The 17694-nt window shown below is 48.9% G+C and overlaps 1 protein-coding gene across 2 annotated transcripts in view; it reads right to left on the bottom strand.

Annotated features, from left to right (window-relative positions):
* TOP1MT (DNA topoisomerase I mitochondrial) overlaps nt 1-17694 on the bottom strand; it is a 138670-nt gene that overhangs the window by 16160 nt on the left and 104816 nt on the right. For both annotated transcript variants that reach the window (XM_040352129.1, XM_040352130.1), the window contains 5 exons: nt 14933-15118; nt 10280-10348; nt 5533-5647; nt 3817-3944; nt 3617-3711 (listed from right to left, as the gene is read on the bottom strand). In XM_040352129.1, the coding sequence (XP_040208063.1) occupies nt 3617-3711; nt 3817-3944; nt 5533-5647; nt 10280-10348; nt 14933-15118 (593 nt within the window). The remainder of the gene's footprint in view (nt 1-3616; nt 3712-3816; nt 3945-5532; nt 5648-10279; nt 10349-14932; nt 15119-17694) is intronic.

The following is a 17694-nucleotide window of genomic DNA, read 5'->3' as shown; positions in this document are numbered from 1 at the left end:
AAAAATAGTGACAAACGAGACGCCTGCTGAATGGAGTCCTTTATAGCATCCACCGCAAAGCACAGGGCTCTAGGAATATCCGATAAAGACATTCCTGCCCAACAGGCAGAAGAGTTAAGCATCTGTTTTGTCTGGTCTGTTAACGCTTGACAAACCCCAATAGCAGCCACTGCTGGCTGTATTACTGCACCTGCCGTAGCAAAGGATGCCCTTTAAAAGTGTCTCAAAACGCTTATCCACCGGTTCTTTAAACATCTGTATGTTTTCCACCGGGCAAGTTAAAGATTTGTTTACACAAGAGATGGCGGCATCCACAGCTGGGAGAGCCCACCTCTTGGAAAATTTTTCTTCCATAGGGTAAATGGTGGAAAATCTTTTAGGTGGTAAAAAGATCCTATCTGGTCGTATCCAATCCTGAAAAATCAGTTCCTTTAAAAGAGGATGGACCGGAAAAACAGCGCTGCTCAAAGGCGCTTTCAATGAACCTAAGGATGATACCGCCGAAGCCTGAGGCTCCGGTAAGGGCAACTTAAATGCCAGGCGGACCAAGTCTGTCAATGACTGAATCCACAAGCTCTCTGCATGGGAGGCCGAGACTGGCTCCTCATAAGTAGACTCCTCATCCCCTGAACCCTCATGGTCCTGGGAATGATTTTCCTGAGCTTCTAATTCTCCGAGGGAGAGAACCTCAGCATCTGGGGGTACACCCCTAGGTGACGGAGACCTAGTCCGCTTCTTGCCCGACATGGAATTGACTATCAGAGTTGCCAATCTCTTCTCTAGTCCCCCTAAGGAAAGGGCTAGCATTTCCTCTGTGACAAACACAGGGTTGGGTGGATCTGAACTAGCCTCAACACCAGATCCCCCTAATGGCTCAACCAAGGCACCCACTACTGGAATAATTTGTGGGGAGAGTACAGGCATATCCCGACTCGAACCTTCAGAATCTGAGGGGGAACCCCTTTGTCCTCTGGCACCTCTTGCCATTTCCCCTGATCCTGATGCTTTGGAAGCCATGGTACAATACCGAGGCACCCCTACTTACAACAACTGACTGATGTAGGTAGGAGAAAAAACTATGCGGTTTTAAGGGGACAGTAGTAACAACTAATGCCCAAAAAAACCCAATGGGGAGACCAATATGTGTTCCCTATTTTTTTTTTTTCAATTATGCATATATATATATATATATATTTTTTTTTTTTTTAATTTTTTAGGATTTTTTGGATCCTGAGTCCCTTTTTTCCCTTTTTCTACGGAATCACATTGTCTCCCTACAAGAGAAATTGCAAGAATCCACCTGCTGTAAGGAAATGTTTAGGCTAGATTGAAAAGCTAGTTCTGTTTGTCAGAACTGCAATACTCCCTTGCGCCACCGGGTGCCACTGTGCATCAGGCTTGCACTGCTGCCGCTCTGTGTCCTCCTCTCCTGAGCTCAGAAATGAACTGAGCCAATACAGCACAGAGGAAGGGCCGCCCCTTCCTCTTATGAGATCCAACGTCCCGCCCCCCCCTTTAAAAACGGCGCGAATTTCGTCTTTTTTTTTTTTATAAATCGCTGTGCACGCGCCCGCGCGCGTGCCCGTGTCACGGGGGGGCCATAGTGGAAGCAGCATGCTGCAGGGACGCAGGAGAGAGACAAGACACAGAGGAAACATCCGCACAGCACCCGGCCAGGTAAGAACCTTCAGGTAGGCGCAGACACCTCCCTAGTTCAGGGTAAAGAGTAGGCACACATTAATACCCCACCTAGCGCCCAGCCAGATAGAACCTGCAACACATAGACCAGGGAGATCACACATATGGGGAGTAAAAACACAGACCATCCTGTCTTACACAGACATAGTGGCCCCAGACTGCCAATGCAAGAGCATACTCAGGCAAACTCCCCCAAAAGATCCCCCCTGGAGAGCCTGCTGCCGAACCAAGTTCCGCAGACCCCCCTTTCTTACCTGCTCCATGCCGCAGGACCTTGCACAGCAAGTGGTCCAATCTTCCCCCATCTCCGTGGGTGGCGTCTAGACCTTCAGGCCCTGGGGTCCTTTGAAGGAACCCACTGTCCTGGACCCATATAGCATCCTGGCAAACAGGGACTTTAGGCACCCCAAAGGGTTCTAAGTCCTGGGCCCAGGATCCAGCTCTCTGAAAGAGAAGCATTATGGGCAAAACCCCCTAGCTAGGGGCCCGGGTACTGTCCACTTTGGCTCTGAGGCACCTTGGACAGATCCGGTTAGCCTGCCTTGATCCCAAGGATGTAGAGACAAGCTATTCCATGACCAACACCTAAGACACTGGCGAAAAAACTGAGGTACTCCTCCTATGGGAGGGGGTTATATAGGGAGGGGCACTTCCTGTTTGAGATTGCCAGTGTCCATCACCTGAAGGTACTCCATATAACCCACATAGTAATGAATATGCCGCTCTGTGTCCCGTGATGTACGAGAAAGAAAGTAACCTGTAAAAAAAATTCAAGCGTCGCCTATGGAGATTTTTAAGTACTGAAGTTTGGCGCCATTCCATGAGTGCGTGCAATATTAAAGTGTGATATGTTAGGTATCTATTTACTCGGCGTAACATCATCTTTCACATTATACAAAAAAAATGGGCTAACTTTACTGTTTTGTTATTTTTTAATCCATGAAACCGTTTTTTTCCCCCCAAAAAAGGCATTTGAACAATTATTGCGCAAATACCGTGCGAGAAAAAAAGTTGCAATGTCCGCCATTTTATTCCCTAGGGTGTCTGCTGAAAAACAAATATATGATGTTTGGGGGTTCTGATTAATTTTCTAGGGAAAAATTGTGATTTTTACATGAAGAAGAAAAGTGCCAAAATAGGCCCGGATGTCAAGTGGTTAATGACCAGGCAATTATTTTGCGATATGGCACTGCTTTACCCTAAGGCTACTTTCACACGGGGACGCTTTACGGCCGCTGAAGGGCACTTTTAACCCCCGCTAGCAGCCAAATAGTGTTAAAAGCACCACTACCGGTGACCATTGATTTCACCGCTCCCGCAACGCCCCAAAGATGCCGCTTGCAGGACTTTTGTTCCCCCGTCCTGCAAACGCACCGCTCCAGTATGAAAGCACTCAGGCTCTCACACTTGAGCTGCAGGTGTGGCGTCTTTTAGGCGGTATTTTTAGCCCAAAGGCGCCTGAAAAACGCCCCAGTGCGAAAGTGACCTGACATTTGCGCGGTCGTGCGTCCTTGTACCCAAATCAAAATTAATGTCCCTTTTCCCACAAATAGAGATTTCTTTTGGTGGTATTTGATCACCTCTGCGGTTTTATGTTTTGCGCTATAAACAAAAAAACACATTTTGAAAAAGAAAAGTAAAAAATATTTTACACTTTTTGCAAGGAATTTTTTATTTTATTTTTCCAAAAATGTCGGTCTTGTTTGTTTTTAGCGAAAAAAAAAACCGCAGAGGGGAGGAAAAATGTTTTATTATCTGGGTATAGCGTCGCACAACCATGCAATTGTAGGTTAAAATAACGCAGGGCCGTATCGCAAAAAATGGCCTGGTCACGAAGGGGGGGGGGGGGGGGGGCGGGGAATAAACTGAATGGGCAAGGTGAGAAGTCGCACATACAGGAACCACAAACAGTTCGTACTTCTTTGTCCTGTCGGTGTTACGTCTGTTATGGTCAGCTTTGGCTTTCTTCAGCTCGCTCTTTGCTTCCTTCAGCTGCTCCTCTTTTGCATCAATCTGTATAAAAAAATAAAAATAAAAATAAAAAACACACACTAACTGACAAAACCTGGCAATACAGGAAAATAAATAAATAAATGAATAAACAAATCGGTGAAATACCTTTGCCTGTAGATTTTGCATCGATTTTTCAAAGGTCTTTGGTGGAGCCCTCTGGTGGTTGCAGAGAAGAGCCACAGCCCTGTTGGCACGGTTGTAGGACAAGATTTTGGCTGCTACGTTGTCCTCCGCTGTTTACAAATAGAAAAGGACAAGATGCAGGCTTTTTTATAACCCCTTCAATACCGGGCACTTTCACCCCCCTTCCTGCCCAGGGTCATTTACAGCTTTCAGCGCTGTCACGTGTTGACATAATTGCGCGGTACCATTTGTATCACTTTGTTCACACAATAGTATAAAATACTAGTGTAATAGTGTAAATACTTTCAGTAGTATTTACAGAGCAGTCCCTGTTACATTTATGTGGGGGGGGGGGAGGGGGGCAACGCTAGAAAGGGGAGGGGGGCAACGCTAGAAAGGGGAGGGGGGCAACGCTAGAAAGGGGAGGGGGGCAACGCTAGAAAGGGGAGGGGGGCAACGTGTTAGGAAAGGGAGGGGGGCAACGTGTTAGGAAAGGGAGGGGGGCAACGTGTTAGGAAAGGGAGGGGGGCAACGTGTTAGGAAAGGGAGGGGGGCAACGTGTTAGGAAAGGGAGGGGGGCAACGTGTTAGGAAAGGGAGGGGGGCAACGTGTTAGGAAAGGGAGGGGGCAACGTGTTAGGAAAGGGAGGGGGCAACGTGTTAGGAAAGGGAGGGGGCAACGTGTTAGGAAAGGGAGGGGGCAACGTGTTAGGAAAGGGAGGGGGCAACGTGTTAGGAAAGGGAGGGGGCAACGTGTTAGGAAAGGGAGGGGGCAACGTGTTAGGAAAGGGAGGGGGCAACGTGTTAGGAAAGGGAGGGGGCAACGTGTTAGGAAAGGGAGGGGGCAACGTGTTAGGAAAGGGAGGGGGCAACGTGTTAGGAAAGGGAGGGGGCAACGTGTTAGGAAAGGGAGGGGGCAACGTGTTAGGAAAGGGAGGGGGCAACGTGTTAGGAAAGGGAGGGGGCAACGTGTTAGGAAAGGGAGGGGGCAACGTGTTAGGAAAGGGAGGGGGCAACGTGTTAGGAAAGGGAGGGGGCAACGTGTTAGGAAAGGGAGGGGGCAACGTGTTAGGAAAGGGAGGGGGCAACGTGTTAGGAAAGGGAGGGGGCAACGTGTTAGGAAAGGGAGGGGGCAACGTGTTAGGAAAGGGAGGGGCAACGTGTTAGGAAAGGGAGGGGCAACGTGTTAGGAAAGGGAGGGGCAACGTGTTAGGAAAGGGAGGGGCAACGTGTTAGGAAAGGGAGGGGCAACGTGTTAGGAAAGGGAGGGGCAACGTGTTCGGCAAAGGGGGGCAACGTGTTCGGCAAAGGGGGGCAACGTGTTCGGCAAAGGGGGGCAACGTGTTCGGCAAAGGGGGGCAACGTGTTCGGCAAAGGGGGGCAACGTGTTCGGCAAAGGGGGGCAACGCTAGGCAAAGGGGGGCAACGCTAGGCAAAGGGGGGCAACGCTAGGCAAAGGGGGGCAACGCTAGGCACTGGGCAAAGGGGGGGCACACTAGACAAAGGGGGGGCACACTAGACAAAGGGGGGGCACACTAGACAAAGGGGGGGCACACTAGACAAAGGGGGGCACACTAGGCACTAGGCAAAGGGGGGGCACGTTAGGCAAAAACACATTTCTGTTTGTTCACCAATGTGGACAAATAGATTTTCTGCATAAGACCAGTCAGCCTGACCTCCATAGAGGAAGCTCACTCACCATTGGTCAGATCTTTTAGCTGGTTCTGCAGGGTAATGGAGGCGTTGTAAGTTCTGAACACCTTGGCTGTGAGTCCGTCCATCAGATCCTGGAGATGTTTGTTTAGTGTGGAGGTCTGGAAGGGAAAGGAAGGTTCTTGACATCTGATGTGAGGTATTCACATCTCTCAAATATAAGATGATTGTTCCCCATTCTCATTTCTCTCGCCTCAACTATTTCGGGGCTACCTCCTCGTAGGTGTACCTCTACACAGACTACCCCCCCCCCATTCTTCATGAATGCTGCTGCCAGACTCATCCACCTTATCAACCAATCAGTGTCCCCCTCACCCCTTCTGCCAATCCCTCCACTGGTTTCCATTTACTTGGCGAAAAAAAAATACCAACAAAGCCACCCACCACTCTGCCCCGAGATACATCACCAAAATATCACCCAACCACCCTCGTCCTACTCCCAGACACCCTGCGCTCCCTTGTCTCATCCAGGACTTCTGCAGATTCTCTCCTAGTCCTCTGTAACTCCCTACCCCAATCTGTCTGGCAATCTCCCACTTCTTCCACCTTTGGATGATCCCCGAAAAATCTACTTTTCAGGGAAGACTATACTGCCTCAGACATATAACTGAACTCTGATTTTATCCATCACCCCCCGCCCCCCCCCCAAACCATCACCTACCCTCCTCTCTTAAGGCCCATACACACAGTCAGACATCCAACAAAATTTCCCTTGGATTTTTTTCCTAATTGATTTGTCCGGTCACACCCATAGCATACACACAGTCAGACTTTTCTGAAAACTTTTCTAAAACTTTCCTAACATCACGTGTTTTTTTTGCTATTTTCTGCTCTTTACCGCCACCCTTTGGTTAACTTCTGCTATTGTTTGTTGCTTTTAACATTGGTTCTGAGCATGCGTATTTGCACTTTGTCCAAAAGTTGGTTGGATTGCTGTACACACAGTCAGACAAGGCACCATCAGACTTTTGTTGCCGAAAAGTTGGTCCGTTTGCAGACCCAACTTTTTGTTGGATGAAACCCAAAAAAGTTGGTCCGATTGAGTGTACACACGGTCAGACAAATTAGAAAACTTGCAGATTTTGAAGTTGGTTGGCAAAAAGTGTGACCGTGTGTATGGGGCTTCAGATAGTAAGCTCTCAGAAGAGACTGCGTCTAACCCTCTTGTGTTGATTTTTTACCTGTGCGTTTTGCCTCTAGATCAGTGGTTCTCAACCTGGGGGTCGGGACCCCCTCGAGGGTCAAATGATGATTTGCCAGGGGTCCCCACATCCTGGGCTGTTCCTGAAGCCCACACAGTGGGCATGGACACAGTGAGGCCTGGAGATGGACACTCTAGGCTTATACTCGAGTCAATAAGTTTACCCATTTTTTTTTTGTGGTAAAATTGGGTGCTCCGGCTTATATTCGAGTATAAAGGGTTTTGCACAGAGTGGCCCCGATCCTCCTCTTCTGGGGTCCCCGAGCGGCGCTCCTGGCTCCTACTCTTTTAGAGTGCCCTCACAAGGAGACACTCTCCATGGGGGCACTCGTGCAGGTGCGCTCCCGAGTCCTGATGCATCCATTGACGCACACAGCAGGACTCGTCCCGTGTCACTGGTTTTGACAGCAGCGGGAGCCAATGGCTCTTGCTACTACCAATCTATCCAATGAGGACCAGAGACAGCGGCTCACTGAAAATAATGTTCAGGTAAGTAAAAGGGGGGCTCGGGGGTTGGGATGGTGCTGTACATTTCCCTGTTTGTATCTATAGGTAGGCCTTTAATAAGGTTCACCTATAGATACTGTAAATACCTCCTAAACATGTACCGTCAAAATGTTTACTGTATACTGTGCTGATGACATCATCGGCGAATGCGCTCTGAAGGAACGGCTGCCCGTGACTGGGGGCTCTCGCACGCATTCCGGCCATTCACATATCACGAGTCCGACCAGCCACGCCTCCCCCCCCCCCCACAGTAAGAATCACACACTAGGGCACACTTAAATCCTACAGCGCCCCCTAGAGGTTAACCCCTTTCACTGTCATTTTCACAGTAATCAGTGCATTTTTATAGCACTAATCGCTGTAAAAATGACAATGGCCCCAAAAATGTGTCAAAAGTGTCCGCCATAATGTCGCAGTCACGAAAAAAATAATCGCCGATTGCCATTAGTAGTAAAAAAAAAAAATGATTAATAAAAATGCAATAAAACTACCCCCTATTTTGTAGACACTATAATTTTTGCGCAAACCGATCAATAAACGCTTATTGCGATTTTTTTTTGCCAACAAATAGGTAGAAGAATACGTATCGGCCTAAACTGAGGAAAAATAATCCTTTTTTTTATATTTTTTTGGGGATATTTATTATAGCAACAAGTAAAAAAAATAGCATTTTTCTCAAAATTGTCGCTCTATTTTTGTTTATAGCGCAAAAAATAAAAACCGCAGAGGCGATCAAATACCACCAAAAGAAAGCTCTATTTGTGGGGGGAAAAAAAGGACGCCAATTTAGTTTGGGAGCAATGTCGCACGACCGCGCAATTGTAAGTTAAAGCGACGCAGTGCCGAATCGCAAAAAGGGGCAAGGTTCTTTAGCTGCAAAATAGTCGGGGGCTGAAGTGGTTAAAGACATAGGTGGATTCAGAAAGACTTAGGCTGGTGTATCAGTAGATACGCCGGCCTAAGTCTGAATTTGCGCCGGTGCCAATTTAAGCGTATTCTGGAAACCAGATACGCTTAAATTAGGTTCAGATACGAGCGGCGTGTCTTACACCGTCGTATCCTAAAGTGTAATTTTTAGCCTGACCGCTAGGTGGCGCTTCCACTGCGGTCGGCGTAGAATATGTAAATCACTAGATACGCCTATTCACGAACGTACGCCAAACGCAGTACAGATACGCCGTTTACGCAACGCATTATCAGGCCTAAAGTTATTCCATCAAATAGCTGGAATAGTAATGTTAAGTATGGCCGTCGTTCCCGCGTCGAAATTCGAAAATTTTACGTCGTTTGCGTAAGTCGTCCGTGAATAGGGATTTACGTCATTTACGTCCACGTCGAAACCAATAGGACCGTGCGGCGTACTTTGCCGCAATGCACACAGGGATATGTAGGCGGACGGCGCATGCGCCGTTCGTAAAATACGTCAATCACGTAAGGTCACCCAACATTACCATAAAACACGCCCCCTCAGCTAAATTTGAATTAGGCGCCATTACGCCCGCCCGATTTACGCTACGCCGCCGTAACTTAGCAGGCAAGTACTTTGTGAATCATGTACTTGCCTCGCTAACTTACAATGGAGTAGTGTGAACACGATACACTACGCCGCCGCAACGCTACGCCTGCCTGAATCTAGCTATAGGCCTTTTTATTACACTTGTTGCTTAACCACTTCCCGACCTCCTCATGTACATTTACGTCGGCAGAATGGCACGGACAGGCACATCAACGTACCTGTACGTGCCTGCCTAGACGTGGGTGGGGGGTCCGATCAGGACCCCCCTGCTACATGCGGAGGTCGGGTCCGCTCGGGGAGCAATCCGGGACGACGGCGCGGCTATTCGTTTATAGCCGCTCCGTCGCGATCGCTCCCCGGAGCTGAAGAACAGGGAGAGCCGTGTGTAAACACAGCTTCCCCGTGCTTCACTGTGGCGGCGCATCGATCGAGTGATCCTTTTATAGGGAGACTCGATCGATGGTGTCAGTCCTACAGCCACACCCCCCTACACTAGTAAACACATACACAGTGATCCCTAAATGTTACAGCGCCCCCTGTGGTTAACTCCCAAACTGCAACTGTCATTTTCACAATAAAGAATGCAATTTAAATGCATTTTTTGCTGTGAAAATGACAATGGTCCCAAAAATGTGTCAAAATTGTCCGAAGTGTCCGCCATAATGTCACAGTCACGAAAAAAATCGCCGCCATTACTAGTAAAAAAAATAAAAAAGCAAAAAAACTATCCCCTATTTTGTAAACGCTATAAATTTTGCGCAAACCAACCGATAAACGATTATTGCGATTTTTTTTTACCAAAAATAGGTAGAAGAATACGTATCGGCCTAAACTGAGGGAAAAAAATGTTTATGTTTTTGGGGATATTTATTACAGCAAAAAGTACAAAATATTGCATTTTTTTTTAAATTGGCGCTCTATTTTTGTTTATAGCGCAAAAAATAAAAACCGCAGAGGTGATCAAATACCACCAAAAGAAAGCTCTATTTGTGGGGAAAAAAGGACGCCAATTTTGTTTGGGAGCCACGTCGCACGACCGCGCAATTGTCTGTTAAAGCGACGCAGACCCGAACTGTAAAAACCCCTTGGGTCTTTAGCCAGCATATTGGTCTGGGGCTTAAGTGGTTAAAATCAGTATTTTTTGCTTGAAAATTACTTTGAACCCCCAAACACTGTAATATATATATATATATATATTTAGCAGAGACCCTTGAGAATAAAATGGTGGTTGTTGCAAAATTATGCATCATGTGTCATAAAAATTTGCAACAACCGCCATTTTATTCCCTAGGGTGTCTGCTAAAAAAACATATAATATTTTGGGGTTCTGAATAATTTTGTAGGAGAGGAGTGCCAGAATAGGCCGGGTATAGAGGTCGTTAAGGACCAATCACATTCATTCTACACTTCAGAGACGCTTACGCTGTCAGAAAGCTTTGGACTCGAAACAGAAACGCAGAACTACAGAAACAACAAACAGGCTCCTTGCCCATAAGGGTCCTGACTCACGTTCAGTCGGTCAAAGAGATCGTCTTCCGGATCCTTATTCTCCATGAACCGTTTTAGATTCTTAAACACCTGAAACAAAACAGAGACATGACTTCAATAACATTTCCTTATCTGCTGAACTGAAATCCCAAAGAGAGGTCATCAGATCTGCCCAGTTTGTCCCCGCTGGACTACAGAAAACCTCCCTTCTGTTATAGAAATGAGAAAAGGGGGAGGTGTCCTATTCATCAGAGGAGAAACGAATGGGCATGACCACACCGCTTTAGATTTCAGTCCAAGTTCTGGCACAGAATACTAGTTTATTTTTTGTACCATCGTCACTCCCGGACCGTCTCCTGTAGCTTTACTTCTACAATGCAGCCCCGGCTGCGCTGTCATTCACTGGAGCACAAGCCAATCAGCGGGCCCTGACCAATGATTTATGTCCGGGGCCTGCTGTTCAGCTGAGCGAAAGACAGAAGAGAGTGGAATAGATGTTATGCACCCAGGGCCGATCCTAGGCAGGGTGCTTTGCAGTTTGCACCCAGGCGCCTGCATAGGTGGGGGCGCTAAAGTGGCAGAGTTCTCCTCTACCTTCTTCTCTGCTTGTTTGTGTCCGTCCAGAAGCGATATGTCTGCAGTCTCTGACCGCCTCCTGTACTATGTCTGCAGTCTCTGACCGCCTCCTGTACTATGTCTGCAGTCTCTGACCATCTCCTGTACTATGTCTGCAGTCTCTGACCGCCTCCTGTACTATGTCTGCAGTCTCTGACCGTCTCCTGTACTACGTCTGCAGTCTCTGACCATCTCCTGCACCATGTCTGCAGTCTCTGACCATCTCCTGCACCATGTCTGCAGTCTCTGACCATCTCCTGCACTATGTCTGCAGTCTCTGACCATCTCCTGCACTATGTCTGCAGTCTCTGACCATCTCCTGCACTATGTCTGCAGTCTCTGACCATCTCCTGCACTATGTCTGCAGTCTCTAATCATCTCCTGTATCAAGTCTGCAGTCTCTGACCATCTCCTGCACCATGTCTGCAGTCTCTGACCATCTCCTGCACTATGTCTGCAGTCTCTGACCATCTCCTGCACTATGTCTGCAGTCTCTGACCATCTCCTGCACTATGTCTGCAGTCTCTGACCATCTCCTGCACTATGTCTGCAGTCTCTGACCATCTCCTGCACTATGTCTGCAGTCTCTGACCATCTCCTGCACTATGTCTGCAGTCTCTGACCATCTCCTGCACTATGTCTGCAGTCTCTGACCATCTCCTGCACTATGTCTGCAGTCTCTAATCATCTCCTGTATCAAGTCTGCAGTCTCTGACCATCTCCTGCACCATGTCTGCAGTCTCTGACCATCTCCTGCACTATGTCTGCAGTCTCTGACCATCTCCTGCACCATGTCTGCAGTCTCTGACCATCTCCTGCACTATGTCTGCAGTCTCTGACCATCTCCTGCACTATGTCTGCAGTCTCTAATCATCTCCTGTATCAAGTCTGCAGTCTCTGACCATCTCCTGTACCATGTCTGCAGTCTCTGACCATCTCCTGTGTCATGTCTGTAGTCTCTGACCATCTCCTGTACCATGTCTGCAGTCTCTGACCATCTCCTGTGTCATGTCTGTAGTCTCTGACCATCTCCTGTACCATGTCTGCAGTCTCTGACCATCTCCTGTGTCATGTCTGTAGTATGTCTGGGGGGTCTAACAGAAGTCCTCTCTGTGTCCATCAGAGAGCCCCCCCCCCCCCTCCAGGTCCCAATAATGTACTCTGCTTCTCTTCCTGTATTTTGTTTATTGTTAAGAGATCATGTAAGGATCCCGGGGTAATGAAGACTTCATGGGGGAACATCTCTGTGGTTGAGTCATTGCCAGAGAAACATTTGTAAAGGGGAGGAGTTAATAAAATAATCACACCCATGTGGGGGCGCCAGAAATATTTCTGCACCCAGGCACCTGGGACCCTAGGATCGGCCCTGGATGCACCCCCTCAAGCTGGACATAGACGGTTCCAATCATGTATGGGCAGGCTGAATGTACCCAAGATGATCGATTGATCAACTTGGGTACAACCAGTCCACTAAATTTTACATGCAATTATCGCTAGCAGCTGGTACAGCCAAAGCAACAATCACCTTTTCCCCCAGGCAGAGAAAAGACAATGGATTGTCAGACGGGATTCCCGTATAAACTCCGTCTTGGTCGGGGAGTCGGGCGGATTCGTTTCCTACAACCTGTAATTTGCTTAGTGTATGGCCAGCCTTAGACCCCCATACAACACCATTAGATTTTCTGCAGATTTTTGTCTTCAGATTTACCAAAACCATGTAGTAGAAGGGGGCCTGCCTGATTGCATACAGATTGAAACTCTAAGATCCCTTTCACACTGGGGCGGTTTGCAGGCGCTATCACGCTAAAAACAGCGCCTGCAAACCGACCTGAACCCAGCGGCTGCTGTTTCTCCAGTGTGAAAGCCCCGAGGGCATTCACACTTGAGCGGTGCGCTAGCAGGACCGCTCCAAAAGTCCTGCTAGCTGCATCTTTGGAGCGGTGAAGAAGTGGTGTGTTAACCGCTCCTTCCCATTGAAAGCAATGGGAAACCGCGGCTATACCGCCGGCAATGTGCCTCTGCAGAGGCGCATTGCTGGCGGTATTAACCCTGTTTCGGCCGCTAGTGGGGGTAAAACCGCCTCAGCTCTATCTGCGGGATCCTCGAAAGCGGGAGCCTCTTCCATAGGCACAGTCTGGACACAGGGGGGTCCACTGACGGAGGAGAGGTCCACTTTTTTAGGAAGTCCTCCTCAAAAAGACAACGGACGGCAAAGCATTTTGGAACAGAAAAAAAACTTTTGCGGCCGATCCCATTCCTTGTACAAAAATGTTTCCAGATAAGAAACACAAGGAAACATTTTCGCAGTGCGGGCCGGCTTACGGGAACCCAAAAGGGACCGACATCTCTGATGTCTCTGCTGAATCCTCCATTTTTTGAGTATCCCGCACCGCAGTGATAAGAGCTCCCACTAGCGCCCTATCATGCGCTGACCCTGATGCAGAGTGATCCTCACTGTCCGTGTGGACTAGGCCTGCATCCTCTTACACCTCGGAACCAGGGCCGGGAGCAGTAGCAGTAGCAGGGCCCGATTCCGTGTCAGAGGCATCCCCAGAAGAAGGCGGGGGCGCTTTTTACCCCCCCTTTGGCCACGCGCCGCTTCAATCCTGGCAACAAACGCCTCAAGGACTGCCGTCATAGCATCCGAGGCCGCAGGAACAGGGGCACTAAGGGTTAACTCTAGCATGTCTGGGGGAGAAGCATCCGGTTCGGACGCCATGCTGACCCACCCAATTGCCGCCCTTGGACGGCAAGGCAAGACCCACGGGCCACCCTCCCGGCCGCAGCAGAGAACAGGGGACCCCCCAGAGGACTCACCACCCGACCAGGCTGTACTGCTGCTGTCTGCCCCAGAGCGCTGTCCCGTCCCTCAGGAAGTGTGCTGGAGCCGTTCGCGACGATTTTTTAGCCACTAGAGGCAAAAAACCCATCCAAAATGGCCACCGACATGCAAAAAGAGCATGTGGGCTACAAGAAAATGATCGCCAAACGCTAATAAAGGCGCCTGGCGCTGCCAAAATGGCGGCCGCGATAGTGCAGTAAAAACACCAAACACAGCAGGCGCCCCCGCACACATGGCAGCAAGAAACAGCACCCCCAATAGCAGACACTGCCCCCAGCCACAGGATGGAGCCCGCCAGGCGGACACCCCACCTCACGGCCGACCACCCAGAGCGTGGGGAAGGAGGGAGAGAGAAAAGCAAGGCGAAACCCCCAATCGACCTCCCAGGATTGCCCCAGCCGCACCACCCCGCCAAAGCCAGGGGAGTGCTACTTAACTTACCACCGGCTGGAGGCATCCCGAAACAGAACCAACGTCTGCGCAGTTAAGGCATGGCTGTCGGCCCGGCACACTGTAACACGGCCATAGAGCCCGGTCATATGTGTGCCCTGGAGCGTATAGCTCATCGGCCACCCCTGGAGCAACAGGGCATGTCGTGGACGGCCCAGCGTGTAGCTAAAGGCCGGCACACGCTCGATGGCCGAACATGGGGGGGGACTACAAGGATCGAGGATCCAGCCTGTCACCCAGTCGGCAGTTGATAGTGGATCCCAGGATCCAAAAATGCAGGAAAAAATAAAAGCGAAAAAAAAAAAAAATCTTCTAGAGCACATGGGCCCAGAAGAGCCATGTCATCTCCTGACACTAGGCAGAAAAACTGGGGCTGCATGAGGCAGAGTGAGGGATGTACCCGGGGGATCCGCCCCCTGGGAGGTACTGTGTGAAGTGTTTTTAACACTTAAAGTGCTGATTTCTGCCTAGTCAATCTCCTAAAATGAAGGATAATAACCTATAGTTTATTGCTGCTGTGTCCGTCCACGAACGGAAGAGAAAATTCCTTTACAACCCCTTTAAGGTCTGACCGGTTTTGGTAAACCCGAAGACAAAAATCTGCAGAAAATCTAATAGTGTGTAGGTCTATGTGCCTCCTGTAACAATCTGGTTTGCTGAAAATAACCAACTATTCACATTGCATACTTCACCATCTAGCAGCTCATAAAACAGACATGCGAGGGTGTTGGGTGTCTCCTCCCCACCCCCACAGCACAGGTCCTCACCTCTTTCTCCACAGGCACCTTGTTGTAGTATCTTATGGAATCTTTTCCCAGGAAGTCGAACTCCACCACGTGCTTCTGACCATCCATCTCCGGAAACAGTTGAATGTGTTCCACCCGCAGGGAGCAGCAGCCCACAGTGTCGGCCGTCTCGCCCTCTTCCTTCTCATTGCCCGCTCTCAGGGCCAGCTGCCAACCAAGAAACACCCATCAGATGTTGTGTACTCCAACTGTATATCAGCATAAAAATCTACAATCTACATGATTAGAAGAACTAAATTTATTCACTCTTGAGAAGAGGAGAATAAGGGGGGATATGATCATCATGTACAAATATATAAGGGGTCCATATAGTGAACTTGGTGTTGAGTTATTCACTTTACGGTCAACACTGAGGACAAGGGGGCACTCTTTACGTCTAGAGGAAAAAAGAGATTTCACCTCCAAATACGGAAAGGTTTTTTCACAGTAAGAGCTGTGAAAATGTGGAACAGACTCCCTCCAGAGGTGGTTCTGGCCAGCTCAGTAGACTGCTTTAAGAAAGGCCTGGATTCTTTCCTAAATGTACAGAATATAACTGAGTACTAAGATTTGTAGGTAAAGTTGATCCGGGGTAAATCCGATTGCCTCTCGGGGGATCAGGAAGGAATTTTTTGCCCTGCTGTAGCAAATTGGGTCATGGCTCTGCTGTTTTTTTTGGCCTTCATCTAGATCAACTGTGGGTATGGAGTTGGGTGTATGGGATTGTACTGTGTTTTTTATTTTGTTTGTTTATTTATTTTTTGTGGTTGAACTGGATGGACTTGTGTCTTTTTTTCAACCTGACTAACTATGTAACTATGTGCCCAGTGTACATTGTACTCTCCTGAAGGCCTCGTCACCTACCTTTCCCTTCATTTCAGTGATGCAACCTACATCAGTATCTTGTGCATTCAACGCGTTCCAGATCCTTGTGTCCTGACGCTGTACCAGCCTTCAACCCTCAACGTCGTATTATATCCCAAAGCAGACATTACATTGCAGCTTACTAATTCTTAGATATGGTGACCTCATTCGTTTTCTTTTAGGCTGTTGCCTTTATTTTCACCAGGTGAGACTGATTTTCAACAGAATAAGCTGTTCTGCAGATGTTGAAGTTAGCAGGCACGCGACAAACCATTTAATACTGATAGTATTTACTTAGGTAAAACCTTTATACCAAAATAAAATAAAAAAAAGATTGCTGTAACAGCTTTTAAAAGTGTGGGCTGGAGTTTGGCCTCAATTTATTAGTGTATCTAAATCCGCTAGCGCATCTAGCGCCCCAAACCCCAGGTAACAATGCTGCTGTCCAAAGGTTTCTCTGTTGCTCTTATATCAAGAGTGGGGGCATTCTAATACAGGAGGTGCATTACTGGCCTTGTCACCTGGTGAAAATAGTAAGAAAGCATGACTCACACTGCTGCCTTGTACACACAATGCTCTGGCTCTCTGCCCACCACCCCTGACCACACTGCTGCCTTGTACACACAATGCTCCAAGCTCTCTGTCAACCCTCCCCCTGACCACACTGCTGCCTTCTATACACAATGCTCCGGCTCTCTGCCCCCCTTCCCCTGGATCACACTGCTGCCTTGTACACACAATGCTCTGGCTCTCTGCCCCCCTCCCCCTGACCATACTGCTGCCTTGTACACAATGCTCTGGCTCTCTGCCCCCCTCCCCCTGACCATACTGCTGCCTTCTATACACAATTCTCTGGCTCTCTGCCTCCCTTCCTCCCGACCACACTGCTGCCTTATACACACACAATGCTCTATGTCTCTCTGCACTCCTCCCCTGGATCCCACTGCTGCCTTATACACACACACACACACACACACAATTCTCCAGGTCTCTGACCCCTCTCCCTGGATCACACTGCTGCCTTATACACACAATGCTCTGGCTCTCTGCCCCTCTCCCCCTGCTGCCTTATACACACACACACAATGCTCTAGCTCTCTGCCCTCCTCCCCTAGATCCCACTGCCGCCTTATACACACACACACACAAAAATCTCCAGGTCTCTGACCATTCTCCCTGGATCCCACTGCTGTCTTATACACACAATGCTCTGGCTCTCTGGCCCCCTTCCCCTGGATCACACTGCTGCCTTATACACACACACACAATGCTCTGGCTCTCTGCCACCTCCCCCTACATCACACTGCTGCCTTATACACACACACAATGCTCCGGCCTTCTGCCCCCCTACCACACTGCTGCCTTATACACACAATGCTCTGCCTCTTGATTAAACTGCTGCCTTATACACACACACACAATGCTCCAGCCGTCTGCCCCATCCCTCTGGATTACCAGCCACGTGCTCGAGCTCCATGCTCCCTCCCACAGTCTGATCAGCGCTGCCATTGGAATTCCCCTCCTCCCACTCTCTGCACTACTCCCGGCATCTCCAAGTTCACAGGAGCCAGAACTACAGAGGAGGCATCGGGTATCAATGCGCACTGACAGTATTGACTGTCGGCACGCATTGAGAACACTGGAAACATTGGGCAGTATACATCCCCCACAATGTTGATTTGTGGCTGAACCCCTGGGGACCACAAAAAAGTTTTTTCGTGGATCATCAGTGGTCCATGGGCCAATGGTTGGTGACCACTGCACCAGAGGACAGATGACTCCAACACTCTTGAAAGTGTACAATACAGAAGACAATGATAGGGGTTGCAGTCCTGGCAGAAGGCCATGGGCTACTGGAGAGCTGTAATATCTCTACTATT

The sequence above is a fragment of the Rana temporaria genome, chromosome 5 (assembly GCF_905171775.1).
Source record: "Rana temporaria chromosome 5, aRanTem1.1, whole genome shotgun sequence".
Taxonomy (NCBI): Eukaryota; Metazoa; Chordata; class Amphibia; order Anura; family Ranidae; genus Rana; species Rana temporaria.
The sequence above is the reverse complement of the archived record's forward strand: the minus strand, read 5'-3'. Positions and strand labels throughout refer to the sequence as shown.